General features: G+C 34.3%; 3 protein-coding genes across 10 annotated transcripts in view; 1 reads left to right on the top strand and 2 right to left on the bottom strand.

The window, feature by feature from the left end:
- LOC135167983 (cordon-bleu protein-like 1) overlaps positions 1–13098 on the bottom strand; it is a 56708-nt gene extending 43610 nt beyond the window's left edge. For 3 of the 7 annotated variants that reach the window (XM_064131756.1, XM_064131754.1, XM_064131757.1), the window contains exon 1: positions 8410–8735. Coding sequence is in view for 4 of the 7 variants with exons in the window: in XM_064131751.1 (XP_063987821.1) it covers positions 12718–12755 (38 nt within the window). In the remaining 3 variants the exon portion in view is untranslated. Of the gene's footprint in view, positions 1–8409; positions 8736–12717 lie in introns of those variants that run through there. The other 4 variants (XM_064131751.1, XM_064131758.1, XM_064131753.1 and 1 more) reach the window with 4 other exon arrangements.
- A 2074-nt stretch (positions 13099–15172) lies between these two features.
- LOC135167994 (copper transport protein ATOX1) lies at positions 15173–16076 on the top strand. Its single transcript, XM_064131797.1, has 3 exons — positions 15173–15332; positions 15426–15501; positions 15935–16076. Exons 1-3 carry the CDS (start codon positions 15321–15323, stop codon positions 16063–16065), a joined length of 219 nt encoding a protein of 72 aa, XP_063987867.1. The 5' UTR covers positions 15173–15320; the 3' UTR covers positions 16066–16076.
- A 65-nt stretch (positions 16077–16141) lies between these two features.
- On the bottom strand, positions 16142–20010 carry LOC135167990 (POC1 centriolar protein homolog A-like). 2 transcript variants are annotated; one of them, XM_064131792.1, is made up of 4 exons: positions 19758–20010; positions 18420–19196; positions 17386–17709; positions 16142–16994 (listed from the first exon to the last, which is right to left on the bottom strand). In XM_064131792.1, exons 1-4 carry the CDS (start codon positions 19758–19760, stop codon positions 16689–16691), a joined length of 1410 nt encoding a protein of 469 aa, XP_063987862.1. In that variant the 5' UTR covers positions 19761–20010; the 3' UTR covers positions 16142–16688. The 2 variants fall into 2 exon arrangements, with proteins under 2 accessions (XP_063987862.1, XP_063987863.1); XM_064131793.1 differs by having other exon boundaries at positions 16753–16924.
- Between the last annotated feature and the right edge of the window lie 2545 nt (positions 20011–22555).

Here is a 22555-nt window from a genome sequence, read left to right as displayed (position 1 = left end):
CTCTGTGTGACATTGTAATGCCGTCATCCTCACAATTATCCGGAAATTCTCGACAGAAGAAATCTCTGAATCGATCGTTTTCCTTTTAATTCTCGTTAATTAACGTAATTCGAATTTTATATCGATGAAACACGAGTGTGAGATGATCTCTCAAGAATTTACGATCTCAATGTTATTATATATTAACAGTAAAAAATTCTTCTCAAAATATATATGATCTTGATGTAAGACAACAATCGATCGAATAAAATTAAATTAATTAGAATAAACAACCGCTGAGAGGATCTCATCAATCATTTTACACCGAATTTCATCTCAATTGTCTGTAATAACTGTATAATTATCTATAATCAATTATTTGGATAACAAATTCATGTGGAAATTGGAAGTAAAAAATTTTTTTTCCAAAATTAGAAAATTTCAAATTATGAAATAATTTAAAAAAATATATATATGTACCTATATATACTATTATATATTATATATGGATATATCACACATAAAGATCATATATATTATATGGTCTATATTTATCTGTACATATTTTTAATAAAAAAAATTAATTTGTATGATAAATTGAATTTTAATTTTTTTATTCCAATATAATTCTGTTTAAATCTGGACTAAGCAACATGTATTTATACTAAAAAACGTTTCAATATTTTTTTTTTAAGAGTCAACAGTACAAAGTATAAACCCCAGAATGTGATCTTACAGCAAGAACTGGTAAATGCACCAGGAGCATTCATGAGGGCAGTGAGACCTACATACTTTATCTAAAATTATCACTCGACTTAATCCATATTCATCAACCCCAAGTTGTAAAAATAATCGAGAGGCTTTTTTTATCAACCACTCGAGAAGGACAAAAAATATGTTAACGTTTATTATTTATCCCCGAATGACCAAAGGACATTCAAAGGAAGAATAAATTTCACCATTTTTTCAACTTCATTAATTTTTTATTCTCCTCATCTCAAGAACAGGATTAAATGGCGATACCTTATTGAGTATATGTTTGGCAAGAATGAGTAAAGAAGAAGTCAGACGAGGCTTGGAAGAGAGGTATAAATAAAAGAAAAATTGAGAAAAAAAAAAGAAAAAAAAAAAAGAACTGGTCCGTCAGTTCGTGGATATACTTTCATCTTTGAACGATTCATTTAATCGCAGTTGGAAACTCGTCGAACGGCATCATCTCGACGGGACCATATAAACTTCTGCAGATGGGTGAGAATAAAATTGAAGTTATATTTTTTCCAACGAAATAATATAGATATTTTCAGGATTTTAGAAAAATTTTAACACGTTTCCAGTTCATAAATGTGAAATCGTTTGGTCCTGATGATGAAAAGTATTTTATAATAATTCGAAATGAAATTCTTTTTGTTTGTGAATAAATATGAATAAAAATGTTGAAGGTTTGGCATTTTTTTTCGTCATAAAATCGATGTCTACAGGAATTTGAAAAATTAATGAATTTTTGGTGACTAAAAATAATAGAATTTTGTGTCTTATGAACTTTCCTTAAAACCCAGAGTTTAAACAAAAAAATAGAATAGTTCCCGTCAAGTATTTTGCTATATCATAGGGGTTTGATGATAACACCCCTAATCACACGATAATGATGTTATGGGACAATTCATCATAATTTTCCATTACGTAGACATTTCATTAGAGATAACTCATTATTATTGAGATAATTCATCATTAAAATACTTCATCATGTGAACATTTCATTATTTTTTGTTGTTTTACAAATTTATTATTTTTTTATTCATTATTATTTTTTGTATAATGACTCGAGCTGTGATGAATTATCTCCTAATTAAAGTACATACTGAATAATCCATTGTTAATTAGAAGGATATTCGTTGTGATTATGAACCAAAATTTAGAATAATTATAAACCTTTCCTGACTATAATAATTTAAATATAAAAAAAATTGAAAGTATCGCACCCCCTGCGACATTTTCACCCTCACAATGACGACCTGATAAGGCATCGAATAAACCCCCATTACCCCTCCTCATTATCTCTAGATCGTTTAAAAAAAAATCAAAGTCGCGTTTGTCATCGGCGTAGCGTAAACATCCCCAAGATAAATATTAACTCAGGTAAAAAGTGTGAGTCCGATGCTTTCGTAACAGCAAATTGAGACCGAATGAGATGAGAAAATCATCCGGAAATTACGATTGCGTGTGAGAGTCTCTTTCCTTTTCAATCATTAGTGACTATTATTTTTTTTTTTGCATTCCACCAATAATTTTCCAGGTGATTAATAACAGTACGAGTTGTCCACGGGTGTCCTTACGATATGTGCGCCCACCCTCCGCCTCGTCAAAACAGTTATCTAGCCTCCATTCGTCACGAAACACTGCACCATTCGATTTCCCATAGACACGATATGTTATTTACCTTAACTAGTGGGTTCGTGTTACGACAAACTGTCTCGTGGATGTTGACTACTTTATGGAGTAATTTTATCACTTGGGGGGATAGAAAGCTGAGAATTATTCGAAATTTTCACGAGTCAAAGAGCATTTCAACGAATATATCAAAGGGAGATATGACAGATATTCAAATTGTTGGGAATTAAAAATTAGTGATTTTTTCAACGTCAAGGTCATTGGTCTATTGAACAAATTTGTGTTTAGATGTATTGAATATTGGAGATGTTGATCGGTAATTAATGACGATTTTTTGGAAATTTTCAGGGGAAGAAAATGTTTAATTTCAAGTTCTTTTTGTATTTTTATTTTTTTAAGAAGTATCAGAGTGATTGTTTATGCATTTTTTCACGACTATTAACTGGTCGAAACTCTGGATATCGATACAGCATGATTCTACATACAGAAAGTATTTGTTTCCATTAAATGTACTTCATGCAAAGTAATTCTTTAATTTTAATTTCACTGGAATCAAATGAATAATAAAAAATAGTTTCTAATGAATATAGTTTCTTTATCTTATTTATTAATAATAATATAGTATAATATAGTAAATCGTTTCTTTGATTCATGAAAAAACGAAGAAATAAATCCCACACAGCCTCTGAATATCGTAAAAATAATAACAATTTCCGAAATATTTAGTTATCCATGACCTTGAATCGGATATTAATAATACCATCATTTTCCCTACATTATCGACCCGTCGGTAATATCGGAAAAACGTTGAAATTACCAACATTTCACATATTTTTCACGTAATTTTTAAAAATTTGAAAAATTGAATTAATGAAAAATCACTAATTTATTTACTTTTGCGGATGCGCCGCTGTGCGGTGCCCCGTTAATTTTAAAACTCAATAATTTAATTGTAAATCCAAAAAAATGGATTGGGGTCTAAAAGAAAATTTTTTTAACTTCTCGAAGATTCAATTAAAAAAATTACAAAAAATACTGAATTTTAAAATGAATAATTTTCATGAAAATTCATCGACATGAATATTCACGATATGAATATTTAAAAATTTCAGGAGTAATTTTATGAGACTATGGCAAACTGTAAAAGATCCTGAAAAGTTCTCAAGATCCACAAGACTGTTTCGCTCCCATGATTCCCATGATCACATATGTGAATTACAATGAAGGCGTCGAATGGGGTTCATTGACGCGAGCCCCAACACTCAAAGTGAAATGGCTCATATCGCATACGACGTCGATATGAACGGAAGGAAATCGCGAAAGTTGATCGATTACACTCATCAATAGGGAGTGGACGCTATGTAATTGACGAAATTTGTCTGTATCAACGTCGTTGGTAACGACTTTAACTGAAATAAAATGTAATTCAAAAAGGCGAATAACGTGCCTTTGGCGAAAGGAAACAATCAGGAAATTTTTTTTCCACACGAGTAAATATGGTTTATTTATAAATATTGTTATACTGCCTTCAGAAATCTGTGGGTTTTAACGTTTTAACGTTGCAAGTGTTGTACCGTTAAAAATACAGATGAATTTTATTAAAAATTTAAGAATCAATGTTGCATTTTGCTTTCTGATAGTTTTCGCGAATTAAAAAAAGGGATTAATTAAGTTTATCTCTGCGATATATTTTTTATTAACTTTAGGAATTTATTTGCTACGATTTGTTGAAAATATTTTAGAAATTTTCGTGAGTGACATATTCACAGGAATTTCTGGAAATGTTATCAAAGTGAAATCATAATTTGATGATAAAATCAATGGAAAGTAAATTTTGGTCAAGTTATCAGACAATTCGAAAAAATGGAGGAATTTAGGTCAACATATTCCTAAAAATGAAATCATTTCCACCAAAAAATTTTTGAAACGTTAAAATCAATGAAAACTAAATTTTATTTTAATTTTCCACTTGAAAATTAGAAATAAATAAAGAAAGTTCATGAAATCCCGTAGATTTCGATTTAAAAATTAATAATTTCTAACCCCATGAAAAATGCCTCAACCCCATAAATAAAATTGGCAACGGGAATATTTATTATAGTTCAAATTACATTCGTTTCATAATTCGTTTAAAATCGAATAGTCCTGGATCCTGTCTGTGAGGATTTAACACTCATAAAACATTGAAATCATCACCTGAATCTTAAAATGTTTATGACTCTCCTGCAATTAAACAGAAATTGAACGTTCCTTTGGCAAAAACATCTCCTAGAGAATCCCGCAAATCCCCTTCTGTACAACAATTTCCTCTATCTCGGTTCATTTATACAGATTTTTATCGCAAATTGCATTCAGTGATAACGTGATACGACATTCTGTGTTTGCTAGATGACGGCAATGCAAGTAATGTTGGCGGCATCACCTCGGCGCCAGATTCCCTATCTACGAGATAAATTTTATTTCAATGAGGTTGACGATTTACGCAACTCCACCAGGTTAACATTCCCTGGAGAATTCTATAAAAAAGGCGCAAATCTTCACAGAGAAAAAAATATGATTTTTGTCGAATATCTATTTACTTCAGAAAAATATTAATTTTTTAAAAATTATATTTCTCCGAATATTAATTTTTTCAAAATTATATTTCTCCGGTTTAATCACTTCCAAAAGGGGACCGAGTTCGATTTAAATGACGATAATCACATTACTCTACAAAGTATTCTCTAAGTGACCCTGAATGACCTCTATTAATAATTATTTAGTTGCAGGAGTTCATTCAAAATTATAAATAACATGATCACGTTCTAAAATAATATAATATAATTGACGCAATTTAATCCTAATCACCATTGCAATAATAAAATTTCCCCGAAGTAAATAAATATTTAGCAAAAATAATTGTTTTCTCCGATTCCATATTAAAAATATTTAAAAAACCCAAAATAAAAACAAAAACAAAAACCCAAAGGCCATCAACTTTACATTATCTTTCGATAAATCATCGACACACCTGTGCAATAAACAAATTTCCACTCAAGTCATCATTGGTTACCTCCATGTAATGATAAAACAAAAAAAAAATAATTCGTTATCGATGACAAGACTTGTCCTACAACTCCAAAAACCATGAATGGTCTTATGGTACGATTGAGATCAGAGGCACGAGCGTCGAGGCAATGCGATACATTTAGGTGCACGATTATCGGTAGGATGAGACATGAAAGACATAGGAATGAAGGAGGAGCAGGAAGAAGAAGAAGAAAAACACACGTTCCGAGGTCATCGAATGGGAAAAGACAGTGGGTAAAATAAGTGGTGGGCATGCCCTACGGACCGTGAACGAACACTGAGCACGGAGCAACAATTTTATAATTATTGTTCTAGGTATGTTCGTACTATTTCTAGTTTGTCCAAAACACTTTTATTTGTCCATCACTTCTTGTGATTTTTTTTCGGTGAAATTTGTCGTTAAATGTCAATAGATTCTACCCAGAACCCTAACCCTTTAACAATTGTAATTATTTATTTATAGGAAAGGGATTTCAAAGAGACAAAATCTCTCGCAAAATATAATTTCAATTTTCTTTCGATTCGATTAGATTTTTAAAAAAATAACGCAACGCAAATAAAAATTGCGGTTCATTTAAAAAATGAAAAAAATTGAAGAAATATTAATAAATTATTCTAATGACTGCAGTTTCTCGTTAATGAGTTTGTTTAGTAACTAATAGTTGGAAATAGTTTTGTAGTAAAATACCATATCTTACGCAATCCAATTTGTGAAAAATGTTATTAGTGATGTGCGACGTTAAATAAAACTTATCACAGACAATATTTCATCGGTTATCAAACGATTTTTGTATTTTTTTCTGATAAAGTAACCAGAAGCCCAATTAAAGTGATCAATACGAATTGTTCCGAATTAACACGTCAATCATTCAGTGATAATGATTCGTCAATTGTAGTCGATATTACGTATCGATAATGATAGAAGGGATGAGATGATTGATCGATGTTTGGATATATTTAATTCGAATGTCACTTACTGATCCGTTATGAAAAATCGATTTTTCAATGTTTTCATCTTTGAATATTGACATTAAATATTTACAATATTTATTGTCCGTTAAATCACCTGAGATTAATACCCAATAATCATCAATAAATGATTATTAGTTATCATTGATGGTCAATAAATGTGTCAAACGTGTATACAAAAACGTAAATAACCAATAACTACAGACTTTCATCGATAATTATCACTTAAACTAATTCTCCGAATGAAAAAATTATTTCCCCTATGGCAAATATTTCGCGATACACAGAAGTTCTTGGTCAGATAATAAAAATTGATAATAAGGAAATAAATGAGATAATTGATTGTAGAAATTTTCGTGAAAGTAATGTTTATCCTTCAAATATTGACTTTAAATATTTGTAATATCGACTGTTCGGTCAATCAACTCCGATAAATCATCAATAATCATTAAATATGAATTACCAATTACCGGTGTTGATCAATCACTGAATTGATCACGTGTTAATCACCTGTACAAACCGAATAATTCATCATTTTTAAGTCCCATCCATAATAGTGACTTAATAAACGAATTCCTCACAGAAAAAAATGATCTTTCTTAGAAGAAATGTTTCGTAAGTCCCAGCAATGCCCAGCAATGCCCCATTCAACATAGAATACATAGAAATATTATAATTCATATTTCTTCATAATTTTCAGTCCAGTATAAATTATTAGGTCATTACGAAAAAATTTAGAAAATAATTTCCAAAGATATATTTCTGCGCGAATGACAAAATTCGCGGGGAAAAAAATTTCAATCATCGATAATTATTAATTATGTTAATCTCCTATACAAACTAAATAATTAATAACTTTGATAGTCATTCGATGTAAATTTTCAATTGAAAACCAAATTTTCGCGCAAATTAAAAAATTCCCTGAAAATAATTGATTCCCCTGTGTCAATATTAGTTAAATATTTAAGATATTATTTATTTGCTCAATCAACTCGGTCTAATCACTAATAATCAATAATTACAAATAACCAATTAAGATTGATGCTGAGTAATTGAGTTGATCACGTGTTAATCTCTTGTGCAAAATAAATAATCAATATTTGTTGACTCCCATCGATAATTCTCACTTAATAAATATCTCATTTCTGATTCCTCAATGAGAAAAAATATTATCTCCCCGAGAACAAACATTTCGTAACTCCTAGTAATCCTTCATTCACCGTTTAATGCACCTGTTCAACTTCTCACTTGCATCAGTTTCGCTGTTATATACCCACCGACCTTAATCGATCCCCAACGGCAACAAACGACAACAATAGTATCGTTATCGTTCGATCACTAAAATTCATTTGTAAATACTGCGTACACAATCGTAAAAATAATGAAGAGCCACATGTGTCATCGACTTTGTACTGTATCATAATAAATCGAGAAACAATATCAATAGTTTTTTCAGACTATCAATTTAACTCTTGATAATTCCACGATTGATAACAGACGATGGATATCATCGTTATAAAGATAAAATATTTTTTCTATGATGAGACTAATCAACAATTTTCCGTACAAATTACGACTGAGTTAATGATTCATTGATAATGATAAGATTGAATAAAATTCCATTTGGTGAGAGCAGGTTACAAATATTATTGGATCGTCTCCATTGATTTACCGACAACAATAAAAATTCACTCAATTATTTTGTTCTCTACTGACGTAAAGATCAAATATTTGCTCTACGATGACACTAATGAAACCATCTCCATGCAAATGACAATCCAATTAACGATTCATTAATAACGATCAAATAAATTCCCTAAAATTCTGTTCCGTGACAGTAATTTTGCAATAAAAATCCCCAAAATCGATTGATCCCCCAAAAATTCCTGACTCCTCTCCATTAATTTACCGACAACAATCAAACTCTCCTCAATTATTTTTTTACCGATATAAAATAAAGATGCGGATGAAGAATTGCCAGTAAAAAAAAAAACAATTACTCACATTGAACGCGTTGGAACGAACCATCTCCATAAATCAAATCTCAACGATCAGTTTATTCCCGCAATACACCAACTCAACGTCAAACCCAAGTCCACCAATTAATTCAGTAAATAATGAATAAACAAAAAAAAAAATTAAATAAACGTATGAAAAATTCCACTCGTTGACCCCAATTTTTTTTTCAAAAATCTATTTCAATCCGACGTCTGACGTTTTATTATTATTTAAAAAAAAAAAAAAGTAAAAAACACACAGGTAAATACAGTGAACACGGATTTGTAACAACACAGTTCGGCTGAACTGTCGACTCACTACTGGCGACAAGTGGTAAAAGAGGAAAGGTATAACGGCTCCGTCGGCGAGGTAACACGGGGGCAGGCACTCTTCCCTCCCCCCCCCCCTCTTTCCACCGCACTTACCCCCCCTCGTCATACCGGCAGTTTTATACGTCCGATTTAATGTACAACTTCGGTATCTTTCGTGACGGCCACGTGACTAACCGTCCACACCGGCTCGGCAATTTTCGGAATTCATATTGTGACTGGTGACTGAGGTAGATAGCGAGTACACGATACGCTCTTCTGATTATTAAAAAAAGCAGAGATTTTGGGATTTTTTTTAGTAAAATTAATTTAATTGTCAAGTGGGAGAAGAGACTAAACTTAATCGGGAACTTAAAAATGAAGTTTTCATTATTAAAAAATATTTTCGTCTTATGAATGAGGTGGAACTTATTCCGAAGGAGTCGTGAATGATTTACAGAAGTCTGTCACCAGATAAAAATTTAATTTATCATATTTAAGAATAATTTTTGATTTTATTTCTAGAATGGTTTGTAACGGTTTTAAATCGGGAGCCAAATCCCTCGACAGGGAGTGCAAATGGCAAATTAATTGCAAATTCCGTCACATTTATTATGAAGTGCTAATTGAATGAAAGTTGTGATGTTCAACTGAACATATTGAAGACCATTACACCTCAAAAACTGTGAAAACCACTTGAATATTTTCGAAAACCCTCATTTTGCTTCCTAATTACCAGAGAAAGAGACAAATAAATTGCATCAGTAGTTTAATTACTTAAGAACGTGACATTGGTGAGAGACAATAAAATTTTAATGAACATTTCTTCTCCAAAAAAAATTCATTTCCACAAAAAATGTCCTCTTAAAAATTCTGATATTCATCACCAAAAAACTCCCCAGAACCCAGAAGTCAACTCGACTCCTGTTTCTCCAATTAAGTCTGAACCTGACTCCTGGACTCAGGAACAATGAGTACTTGCGAGATTCAAAGGCTGCAAGTCATTCCAGTGAAATTTCATTCTAAATCATTAAAAAAAAATCGGCCCGTTATGCCCCAGTAGTTTCAGAGACATCATAAGAGTAAATTTTATCAGATGAAACGTCTCTCATCGGTTTCTCAAAAGTCAGTGGTAAAAAAACTTGTCCTTTTTTTTATTCTGCACGAAATTTATCTGTTTTTTACACCTCAGACTCTCTATCTCCATCGATTTCTCACGTAATTCATGGAAAAAGTTTACAAAATTAATAGTAAAGTAACGGCACAGGATGAGTCCATTGCCCTTGAAGATCAGTTTTTAAACAAAATATTAAAATTGAAAACAGAATTTTTATGAAGAGCTGTATTGCAGTGCAGAGGGAGCATAAAACAATGTTCCCATAAAAATTTTACTATCTTCCTCTAATAATAAAATATATTCATACTTATAAAAGTGTTCGTGAAGTTTTAAAATAGAAGATAATTTCCAAAACCTGGTTTCCCGAGTAAATATATTTAAATATATTTAACACAATGGAATTTCAAAAATAATAGTAATTATTATATTGAAAAACCCCGAAAAAATGCAGAAATTCCTGTACTTATCAAACAATTTACTAAACGTCCGAGGATTTCACTGAAATTTTTCCATCTCTCCCCCAAAAACAAATAAAATATTCCCATAAAATTTTCCCACACATTAAACTCGACTTTGTCAGTCCCAAAACCGTTCCAAAAACTACTGCCTTCACGTCCTTCAAAAATCATCGATTTAAAAAATCCTTCAAACCCCCCGGACGTTCCCCACAATGACATAATCCCAGTAAATCCTAATTAAAAATTCTAAAAAGAGGGAAATGATTCTCAAATGAGAATCCTTAATTACACAATTATCTCGTATATGTGTACTATAATGGATCTTCAACAGGTGCAGACATTAAGTCTTCAGTTGTGATGTATAAGCCACAGTCGAGTGGTTTTTCCGCGCAATGCACTTTGCGCATTGTATCATACAATGTGGACTTCAGTAACAATGAATTTATTCTTTGCTAAGAAAAATCCTTCGACGAGTCATTTGATTTTCATTTGGTCCTTGAAATTAAATATGCAAATACTCCGCATGACCATCAGGTGACGGGAAGTTTATGAGTTGTTACAATTATCCCCTCCTCCTCCCCGAATGATTGTTAAAATATTCAAAAATAAATTGCTTTGCATCGACGAGGTGAATGTATCAGTAGCTAACCTCCCCCCTCCCTCTACCCCCCGTCGAGTTAATAAATGCACAAATGAAATGTTATAACTTCGGCTGAGAATAGAAAAATTGTTTTTCACGTTTCTCACTTTAGCGCCTTAAATTGGCTATGAAATGTAATAGCTAATGAACAAAAAGCTGCAGAAAGAAAATACCTTAAATTGTCAAAATACGGTGGGGACTGGGAAAATTGACTTGCAGGAAAAAGTTGATGGAACAATTACCGAATAGGTTGAGTAATCGTGGAATGAATCAGATTTTCAGTGTTTTCATTATGCATTGACAGCAAAAATTAGTTTTGCAAATGAAGTCAATAAGAATCTTTTGATTTTACAGTTTTGTAATGATGGGTCAGATACTTGAGAAAAATTGACAATTTAAAATTAAAATTTTTTTTAATTTCAGGCAGAATGTTTAAACATAGTAATTTTGTGGCTTTTCCGGAGCCAATGGAGACGACGTAAAATTACAATTAATTTTTTTCACAGCAGTCAATGAAGTAAACGTCAGATTACGCACTTCAAATTGTTGAATTCTCTAGGAAACAGTGGGATATATATTTTTGATTGTTGTAATTCAAAAATTCTTTTTTTACTCATTTTCTTACTCTGACTCGTTAATAAATCTTTGCGAACTTGTTGCGTAATGTGCGAATTTTATAATACTGCGCGGAAAAGTAATTTTTCGTGCCATCGTGATGAAAAAATTGTTTGACACTCGTGAAAAAAGTAGATTATGGTTTAGGGGATCATCTAGAGTGAAAAATTCAGTAAAAATGACCCGAAATTTCATTCACCAGGAAATTATCTTCATTTAAAACTGTTTCAAGTATGTAATACTTGTTTGAACAGGAAGACATCTGAATGGAAATTATTTTCTTTATCAGTCTGACACAGGAAAAGTGCCAGACTAAAACTATTATCTGATGAATTTCATCAATCAGTTGCCACATTACGATACACCGATTAATGAATTAAAATTCCGAGATAATTTTTCAATTACCGTCATCAACAGTCATATTTTCCCATCAAAAAATTCAGTAGAAATTACCGCACCGTCTGGTAATTTTGTTCCCATAATTACGAAAAAATTATCGTATCCATCAGTAAAATTCGTCAACTGCTCAGCAAGAGTTGTCCAGTCGTTCGATAAAAATTAACCAACTGTTCGACAATTTCCCTCAAAGGATCAAGTAACTTTTCCCAACCAGTCGACAAATTTTACTGAATTTCCTCTAATTTTTTCTTGTCATCTACGGTAATTTCCACTGAATGTGTCTCTCCATGCAGATGATTTCCCCTGAATTTTCCTCTCCGCCTGGAATTATGAATAAGCCATATCATTTTTACTGAATATTTCTCTCCACGTAAGCCACCAAAACCCCCCAAACCCCCAGTCCCCCTCGAACGATAAATATTTACAAAAATCTCGTGGACACAGTTGACCGAATCGCTGTTATGCCTCACCCCCAAACTCGTTCATATTTCCGAATAAAATCCATTTTATATCTCTCACAATCCCGTTTTGAAATACTCCAGGATCGATATTTTTCCAAGTAACCGTAACTGCTCTGAGCAACGGTGAACATCACCTCTGAACACCCAAGAATTTCCCTCGATTCCGTGTGATTTCCGCTCAAAGAACTTGGCCAACAATTTTCTTCCCACAATCAGAAAATCCCCCCAATTTTTCGAGGTCCAGGGAGCGATTATCAGGACTAAAAGTACTCGAAAAAAAGTGCAAACAATTGATAAATCAATGAAACAAACTCACCGGCGTCGGCGAAACCAGGTATGCAGCTTAAATCCCATTTTGTCACTGGTTGATCACGTACTCTCGAATTCACTTCACAAAACTAACAATCCCGGAGCATTATCGAAACAAAACTGACCGCGAGAGTCCTTGATACAGTGTACACAAACGCACGGTAAACCGTTCACTGGATACAACATATATACCACATCGGCAACGAGTAACTGACTGCCAATGGCTTTTGTGTACTGGTGTTGCTCTGCTTCACAACAGAACACTAATACACCTCTGAAGGACTCACCAGGTGTTGGGTATTTCACGCACGAGACAGCACGACCGTTGCTGCACTCCGTTGGTATGGTCACGTGCCAAAACACCGGCCAATTAAATTGTAACGGAGGATACTGGGAAATTATCAATTGTTATTAATTATTGGTGGTAAATGAGGGAGGAGATGTGGGATCTGAGGTGATTGTGGGATGCGCCAATCACTGGGAATGAATTTTGCCGGGAAAATGGCGGCAATTTTTGGTGTCGCTGGCATTGAAAATTGAGAGGTTTCGAGGGAAAATTTGGGAGAACTAAGAATTAATTAATAACAAGAAAATTTTGGCAAATATAATTCGGCACAAAGCCTGGTGGTGTTAATTATTATTAATTATTATTGTTGGTAGGTGGAGGGGGGAAATGTGATGAATTTTGGGTGAATTTTGGCGGGAATTTTTGGTGTCGCTGACATTGAAAATTGAAAGTTTTGAGAGAACTGAAAGTGATTAGAAAACAAGAAAATTGTGGGAAATGTAGTTTGACTAATATGGTGGTATTATTAATTGTTATTGATTATTATTATTAATATATTTAAAACGAAATATTCATATTGAATTGTGAGAATGAAATAAAGTGAGAAATTCTCACCTTCAGGCCGTTAAAAAATCGAGAATTTTAAGAAATTCGCAGGGAAATCTCATGTAATTTCCTGACTTTTCAACTCCCAATATTTTATTTCCCCGAAGAAAGCACAGATTAAAAAATGGAAAACAATGGGGAAGACAACAAATGAGTTTGCTGCATCACTGCGATTTTTTAAACATTTTTTTCAGGTCTCTGAGTTAAGAAAAAAAATCGTGCAACTTTGATGTTTGTTGTGCTCCATAATCTTCAAGGTTACTCCACTTTCAACGAGGAAAATAAAAAACAAGGATTGAAAAAAATTGCTGGGTGATACCTTATGGCTTTCTTGGGAACCCCAACATGATTTTGTTCGATTTCATAAAAATCATTAACAAAAAAAGGGATTTTTACAAACAAAAATTGCAATGACCAATAGTCCAGGATTTTTTATATCAAATCGGAGGTGGAATGGACTCTGGAGGTCACTTTGTTGCAATAAAAAATCCTCCCACAACTCGTTGCACTCCCCTAGCTCCCACATGAATAAAGACCTCTGATAATTTTCCATTATCTGTAAACTCCAACGAGAGCATTGATTATTAATTAAGCAGTGTCATTGATTCTCTCATGCCGTCAACTCGGATCAATAACCGTATCTCCAGGGCCCACATGGGAGATGACGATCGTGGGATGAATGTTGAAAAGTAAAAATAAAAAGTCCCCGAGCGACTGCGTTTCATTGAGTTACCCTTCACTTTCTGCGACTGTCACCTGCCACATTTCATAATAAATGCGAACCAACTTAAATTCCGTTACACTTCACCTGCACTTTTGCGTATTTATTGAGAATTGAGTCCTGATTGGGACTTAAAGGGGCTCTACCCTTACGCCTCGAATTTTTGAGTGCTTTCACTCATAAAAACTCACATGGATTATCGTTTTTGAGTCTAAATAAATAAATAAATGAAGTATCGCCAAATGCTCGGTATGAAAATCATCTCCTTCTTCAATTTTTTGTACTGAAAACATCATTGAAACGTTTGTTCCCGTCACGTTGTGTTGAAAACGTAACTTTCCGACACATTAAAAGTAAAAATAATGTTTTTAATTCGTGAAAAAAATTCTTTGAAGAGTTGCGAAGCCAAAAATCACTTTTTTACACTCATTATGACATTAATTATTTTGATACAAATGGAGAACAGTAGTTTTAGTTGTAGTTTTTGAATTATGGAAGGGTAATAGCATGACTTGAGCTCCAAAACTAATTTTTTTACGAGCATTAAACAATTATTTCATAACGATATGAAAAAAAAAATTACTTTTTCGTTAACCCCCTGAAAGACAGCCCTTAACTATATCGATTGTACTCAATTTTTGATTTGACCAAAAATCCTGGCCCCAAATAATTAAAAAAAATTCCTCCAAATTCACGTGCCTTAACTTTTGAATGGTATTGTCATGTGACATACCTTAAGGTTGACCAGAGACCGCCCTCTGCGACGAGAGCCTCTTTCAAACCGAATCAGCTGTTTTCCGCCTCTCCATTCACTAAACAGCGAGCCCCTGCAGATGTCACCACAGTCCGGAGAGATATTTTTTTTTCTTTAAAAAATGTCGGGGAGAAATTGATAAACGAAATGAGGTAGCTCCACGTACAATAAAACGAGTCAATTGGGTATCCACCGCTTACGTGTAATTATCATCCATCTGCAGAGCATCTCGACAGTGTCACTATGGCAACTAAAGTAAATTAATAATTGTCAATCTGCATTTTACCTCGTTATTCTCTATCTATCCTGGCATCTACCTTATTTGTTTATTTTCTTAATCATCAACAGATTCACGAGTTCAGTGTGGAAATGACCTGTGAAGGCTGCTCGGGGGCGGTCAAACGAGTTTTAGGAAATAAAGCTGGTGAGTTGAAATATTTCATTTGGGGGACTCCACGAGAAGAAAATATAATGATAAATTATTCTGCAATTTCCATCGATCTGCAACATTGAAAAATATAGAAGGCAGAATATCTCGTTAAGTGTCCCCTCGTTTGTTGATTGTAAGCTAATTTTTTCATCAAATTATCATTTGAACTTCTGATTCGATGGCAACATTATAATTCACTGACTTCAAAGTGCATTTACTCAACACGAAGGAGACGTTTTGTTTGTATCGTAGTTAAAGTAAATATATCTACGTGTAAAATATTATTTAAACAATATAATGATTATTGTTTGTGGGGAGAGAAAGAATTAAAGCAGTCGACTAGATCTGGAGATTATCGTGGAAAACAATTTAAAAGGGAATTACTTCTTATGAGAAAGAGGTGGATTAATTGAGCTATTGTTCGCAGGTATTGAAGATGTAAAAATTGATTTGGAAGGAAAGAAAGTCTTCGTTACATCGTCTCTCCCCTCCGAAGAGATCCTCGAGTACATCAAGAAAACTGGTAAATCCACATCCTTCATTGGAGCCAAAAGTTAACTCCAGTTGCTTTCCCAATGTCCCATCAAATTCAGCCATGTCTCACGTTCTTCGATTAAAAAAATATCGAAGAAAATGGCAGTAATATCATGTATTTCCTATTTTTTTACTCGTTTATTTTGTATAAAACTGAAAATTTATTGATTAATAATCGAGTATAATGTATCACTGTCGATAAATAGTAGATGGCACCCTGACGAACTGAATAAATTTACATTTCCAAAAGGGAATATGGTAACTTGATTAACAAAATCATCGCCAGACACACCATTAAGTAATTGATTGACCAGTTCATCATAAATAATTCATTGTCATTCACTAAAAAAGTGATAAAATGGAAGAATCACATCACATAGTGCCAACAACAATACAATTATCTTCAAAAGCGAAAAACGCAGAGCGAAAATTCTGTTTAATTTCCCTCATCCATTAACTAGCTCATCACTTCGAATTAATTATCAATACTTAACTCCTAAATTTGACAAAAATTTATCGTAATTCACAGTTACGTTTTCTCACTTCTTAATAATTAAAAGCCTGAATGAAAAATTCAGGAGCGCGATAAGCAATAAATAAAGTACATGCGAAAAATTAAATAAAAAATTGTGATGTTGATACTTAATCTAGTTTTTGAGCCTCTCCTCAACATTCGTGAGCCGTTTCTCGAGGATGACCATTGTGTTCCTCAGAGCCTCCACTTGATTACTGAGAAGTTGTTCGAGGCTGTTGGTTGAATGAGACTTGACAAGGCGATTTCGATTAATTCTAGAGGGCGGGGGTTGCCCGGCCCTCCCTTGATGCTGTGGCCATGAATTTCGCAGATCTATCACTTCTACGGGATATCTCTCACCTGGAATCTCTGCAATTGGACCAAAACAGCTTCTTCCTCTCGCCATTTCCACATTTACATCCCCCAATTCTGTTACATACTGAGATGAATGCAATGACTTTGAAATTATTTTGGGATTCTCCTGACATTCGAGTACGGGCGCGTGAATTAATTAAATCAATTAATCAATTGGTTTAATTCAATGGTTATTTCATCCTCTACACGAATTATTCTCTTGGAATTCTTCTTTAAAAAATGTTGGGAGTTGATTCTAATTGTACTCTTTTGATTATTTATTTCCTTCTACTCCTTTTTTTCCCAAAAAAAAATTTTTCTATCAATTAGTGGAGAAATATAATTAGAAGAGTGTCGAACCCTTCTCATAGTTTTAACTTGGAGTTGGAAGAATAAAAAATCGTAAATAAATAGGACAAAATTCAAGGAATTTCCATCGTTGAAAACTAATTCGAAAATTTTAACAATTAACTCACCTCCAATTCTTCTTTCTCTTCATCCTCTCCACTCTCTTCCACATTTTCTCTAGCGTCCACGTAAGATCCCGAAGAGTCTTGATGAGTGTCAATCTGCAGAGCTTTAATTTGGGATTCTAAGTTTAATCGTGCAGTGTCTGGATAGAGAGCCCTCTTGGCCCTCGGTGGTGCGTATGTATCGAAATTTGACTTCCAGACCAATAGTTGTTGGTCAGCACCACCAGAAGCAAACAATTCTCCTGTTTGGGAGAAACCAATGGCTCGAACACCTCCACAGTGAGCTTTCAGGGTGTAAATTGGACGGCCCTCGAGTAAATCTAGAACCTAAAGACAGATTTCATTTCAGAAAATGGATCATAAGTCATTTTTCAGAAATCTAAGGGTCGCATTGGGCAATTTCGAGGCATGATGTGACTTTTGTGGTCACAACAAGTATTTAGAGCCATTATACCAGTGAAATTAGACCGTAGATCTATTGTATTCTTGATTTTTTCTTAGTGAAATCCCGTGGATTTAGTTGAAGAATTCTAAAACGACTTTAATTATCATAATTTTGGCCTATTCAATTAAAAAATTAATTCTTTGACACTCATATCATTACGAAACAACTGAAGAAACTTCTTATATTTGTTCTTTTTAGTTTTATGTAAAGAATTATTTTTTCTATTGACTATTTCCGTAACGAAGTGATAAATTCAGATAAGTTGACTTATCTCTCGGCGGAATCTTTCATCAACATCATCGGACCAATGGCAGATAGCAAAATTTTCATTACTACATTTGTTGTAGAACTCAATCTGCTCCACAAAATAGGTTACGATAAAAATTTTGCTATCTTCCTTAGATTTCGAGATATTAATCAGAATCTAATTGATACTGAAAGGAGACTTATTTCGTTTTACCACTTCGCAACTGATTTAATATAAAAAAAAACGGAGAATGTCAAATTTTGTTTATAAAAATTCAAAAACGGTGTTGCCTCGCTCTTCCCCACGAATATTTAGAAAATATCCCCGTTAACATAATGATGTTACCTTCATCGAGGCGTCCTCCGAGGCGGTGAGTATGAAATTCCCATTCGGATGGAATTTCACTTTATTAACAGCCCCCGTATGAGCAGTGTAATGCTGATGCAATTCTCCAGTCCTCAGATCATAAAACCTGACACATCCCCCGGCATTTCCAGCCCCAATGCCAATTCCACTGGGGTGGAATTGTACATCAAGAGCTGGATCTTTCAGCTCTGTAATGGTCCTAACGCACATTCCACTAGCAATGTCCCACAATTTGATGGTTTTGTCATCGCTACAAGACACTATCAGTCTGTCATCGGGGGAGAATCTGGCGCAGTGGACCCAGTTCGTGTGTCCAACGAAGGACTTGAGGAATCGCCTCCTGCAGACGACCCACAGTTTGACGATTTTATCCTCAGACGCTGTCACCAGGTTCTGGCCATCTCCACTGAATCGAACGGATTTCACTGCTCCAGTATGAGCTCTGAAGTCCAGCGACTCTCCCCTGACTGTTGGCACCCAAATTCTGACTGTTCTGTCCTTGGAAGCTGTGGCAATCACCTCCCCAGAGGGGGCATAGTCGACATCCTGGACAGCGTCCTTGTGGGATATGAAACGATTCGCTCTCATTGAGGATGAGAAGGTGTACACCATGAATGTGTTGTCCAGACTTGCTGTCGCCACTTGACGTTCATCTGGGTGAAAGGTCAGGTTTGTTATGGCTTTCTTGTGACCTCTGAAGTGACGTTCTATTGTTGGATCACAGGGACTACTCAGGGCTGACGCTGATGTGCAATCCTGAGTGGATGAATTTTTTTTATTCGTTACAGAATTAGAGTAATCGAGAACGAGGAAAAATTGTGCAAATAATTTCTGGGGCATAAATTTTTCCTCTTTTCTCGTTCTATTTGTCTATCAAAGAAAAACGGAAAATTTGAGTCTGATGAATTCTAGCCAAAACATTAATAGAATAAATTCAATTACATTTCCTGATAAATTTAGTAAATTATTCCATTAAATTTGACCTTTGTTTGCCTCATTACTTTTCAGTCATCCAATTTCTCAAGTCTAAAGCCTCAATTATTATTACGAGGAAAAAAAATAGAAAAGAACTAGAATTCTTACAAAAAAGATTCTGTACCACTCGATTGAATGTCGAGACAAAAATGTGAAAAATAGTTTTCTCTTTTTGGGTTCGGACTCCCGCCAAAAAAATTTGGTGAATTCTAACCTCAAAATGGTACATTAATTAATGGAAAAAAATGAGTAGATCGTGTTTATATTTCACGAAAGCGTTAGATTTGTCTAGCAGAGAGGGTGTGAGAGGTTAGACACTCTTTTACACATTAAAATACGAACCATTTTTAGTATATGGTAATCCCCAAAGAAAAATACAGCAATACATCCACAATCTTCCAGCTATTTTTCTTCCCTGACTGACAATCCTTGTTCAGATCCTCTGGTAGATGGAGATAAATTATTCTACTGCCTCAGAGTAGCAACATGAATCGAAATTGAGATTAATTCGTTTGATTTTTGTAACGAAACCCAAATACTTTTGGAGCACAATAGAGTGACAGTTGGTTTTCAAAACAAACTGGGACTGACCCAGTCAAAAGAGCATCTAAAATCTGGTAAAAGGAATTCTCTTTCGCGCCTCTTTCTTCGAGTCACTAGAGTACCCCCCACAGATGGCGTCTCAAGGCAAAAATGTGTGGAGATTCCCACGTTAGTCCTGGCCAGGCAGGGGGGGTGAATAAAAACCTATTATTATTAAGATTAGGATGATTTATTAGAATACAAGAATAATCTGATGAGATCAAAAACTTGAACAATAATCCTCGATTATTAAATAAACTAAATAATTTATGTAATTGCCTGATCAGACATTTAATGTTTAAAATTGCATTCCCCACAAAAAATCTTTTTGACAAAATGTTGTAAACCCATTTGTTTACAAGATATTTGTCAAAAAGCATTTTTAAGTAGAAAAATTCCGAAAGCCACATCTCCCTTAGCATTCCGGAAATAATTGTTTAAATGTTAATTATCTCATGATGCAACAGGCTTACAGTATTTTGTCAAAAGACCTTTCTCGTTGTAAATTGACATTTACAACAAAAAAGATTTTCCGGGCCCTTTTAGGTCTAGGAGGCCCAGAAGCCGAGAAAAACGCGAAAAACGAAAAAATCGATTTTAGAAAATTCCTGGATGGAAATTTTCTGAAATAAAATAAAATAAAATTTCAGGATGTTGTCAGCTCTAAAAATTGATTGAATTTTTCGATCAAATTGGATAAGTGAGTATGATATCTCCGCAATCAGACCTCCCTTGGCGCCAAATAACTGTCGTTATGGCGTCACTTGTTAATAGTGGCAGTAACTCCGAGAAAAAAAAACAAAATTAGAGCTTAACATCGGTCTGACATTACTGCCAGTGAACATCAGGTAGACAATACCCAACAATTTATTTATTCACTTCAATAATAGACAACTGATGACGCACCCCCAACTTCCGAGACTTTCGCTACCATTATCGTGGCTTCCGGTGGATGCTGCGTCTAGTTGCAGTTTCTTCCCGAAGTTTGACAAACATTCTGATCTCCAGGATGTGCATAGGAACCTCCTCCTGTCCCCCTGACCCCTGGACGAGGTCGGCAGAGCGGTGGAGGTGTTACAGCCAATCTAGATTAATTAGCTCGTCATATTCTTTGATAACTATGAAGTTCTGGCGTGTGGGGGCTAGACTGGCAGGCGCCAAGCACAGCATCATCAATTTCATGGCAACTTTACGGTTTTTTTATCGCGTGAGTATTGAATTTCTGTTGTATTATCTCGTAAATATGCGGTACCAGGAATGTTGAGGGTTGAAAAATAATTTAGAAGTTCCTTGTCGAAGGTAAGAAGCCCATCATGTCCCAATAATGAGCTGAACTTCTTCTGGAGAATTTTATTCTTCATTCACATACTGAGAGAAAAATTATTTATCTGTGTAATCCGCTCACACCCATTTTTCTCTCACTGCAGGACACGTTAATTACACATTCATCTCGAAATTACCAATGGAGAGGGGTTAAAAGACGTGAAAAATGTGCTTGAATACTATCACGTCACTATCCCGTGCTCTCCACGATAATCCAAATAAGCTTCCTCGAGTTTCGGGGGTCACAGGTCTTATCATTCTCGAATTGAATTTCCAACTAAATTAAAATTTTGATATTCGGTGCTCGTCCCTTGCAACTGTCCTGTGGCTACATTTGGTAGGTATCCTCACGTGCGTGCGGTAATGCCGTAGTCGTTGACTGCACCAGCACTGTCTTTACGGTGTACTGGGTCATGAGTGTGTGGGTACCGGATGAGAATTTTGGGAAGACTTTGGTTATCGGCTTTTATATTTCCTGCACACTAGTGGGTACGGTTAATACAGGTTGAGCACATAGCAAACTTCGCAAATATTTGAACACTAAGTACTAAGCTCCGGGACGAGTTAAACTCAATTTTCGACATTTTGATGAATTTTAAATGAAAAAATTGGAAATTAATCTTCAAAGTTTAATTTAAAAATTAAAGTTAAATAATTTAAATAGTTTAATTGAAATTTAAAAAATCATAGTTTAATTTAAAAATTAAACTTTGTATGAAAGAAAATTCGAGAGCTAACAATTAATGCTGGAATTAGTCCTAATGAATAATGGATAAGTTGACTTATCTTTCAGTCCAGTTCCTGTGCAATATCTCGGAATCTAAGGGAGATAGCGGAATTTTTGTAATTACATTTATTGTAGTACTTAATTAGCTCCACAAAAAAGGTTCTGACAAAATTTTTTCTATCTTCTCTAGATTTCGAGATATTTCTAAAAAACTGGTCAGCAGTGAACCGGAAATTCCAGCTAAAACTTTTCACCACCGTAAAATGCGATCTCGCTGATAACGCAAGTGTACCCCGGAATGACTCGGTAATTTTATAGTCGTTTGTAAAAGACCCCGAAGGGAATGCTATTGCCCTTTGTTTTCACCTATTTTGGTAAAAAATTCGACCCGGCAGTTAATGGTGCGTGGCCCGTTGGAGATAGACATTTTTTCACACCCACTAAGCGATGCTCTTTCGTAGTGTCACCACTATAATTTTGAATCGAACAAGTCTGACATCTCCTGCAT

Source organism: Diachasmimorpha longicaudata, chromosome 12 (genome assembly GCF_034640455.1).
Source record: "Diachasmimorpha longicaudata isolate KC_UGA_2023 chromosome 12, iyDiaLong2, whole genome shotgun sequence".
Lineage (NCBI taxonomy): Eukaryota > Metazoa > Arthropoda > Insecta > Hymenoptera > Braconidae > Diachasmimorpha > Diachasmimorpha longicaudata.
This window is presented reverse-complemented; position numbering and strand designations above follow the sequence as displayed.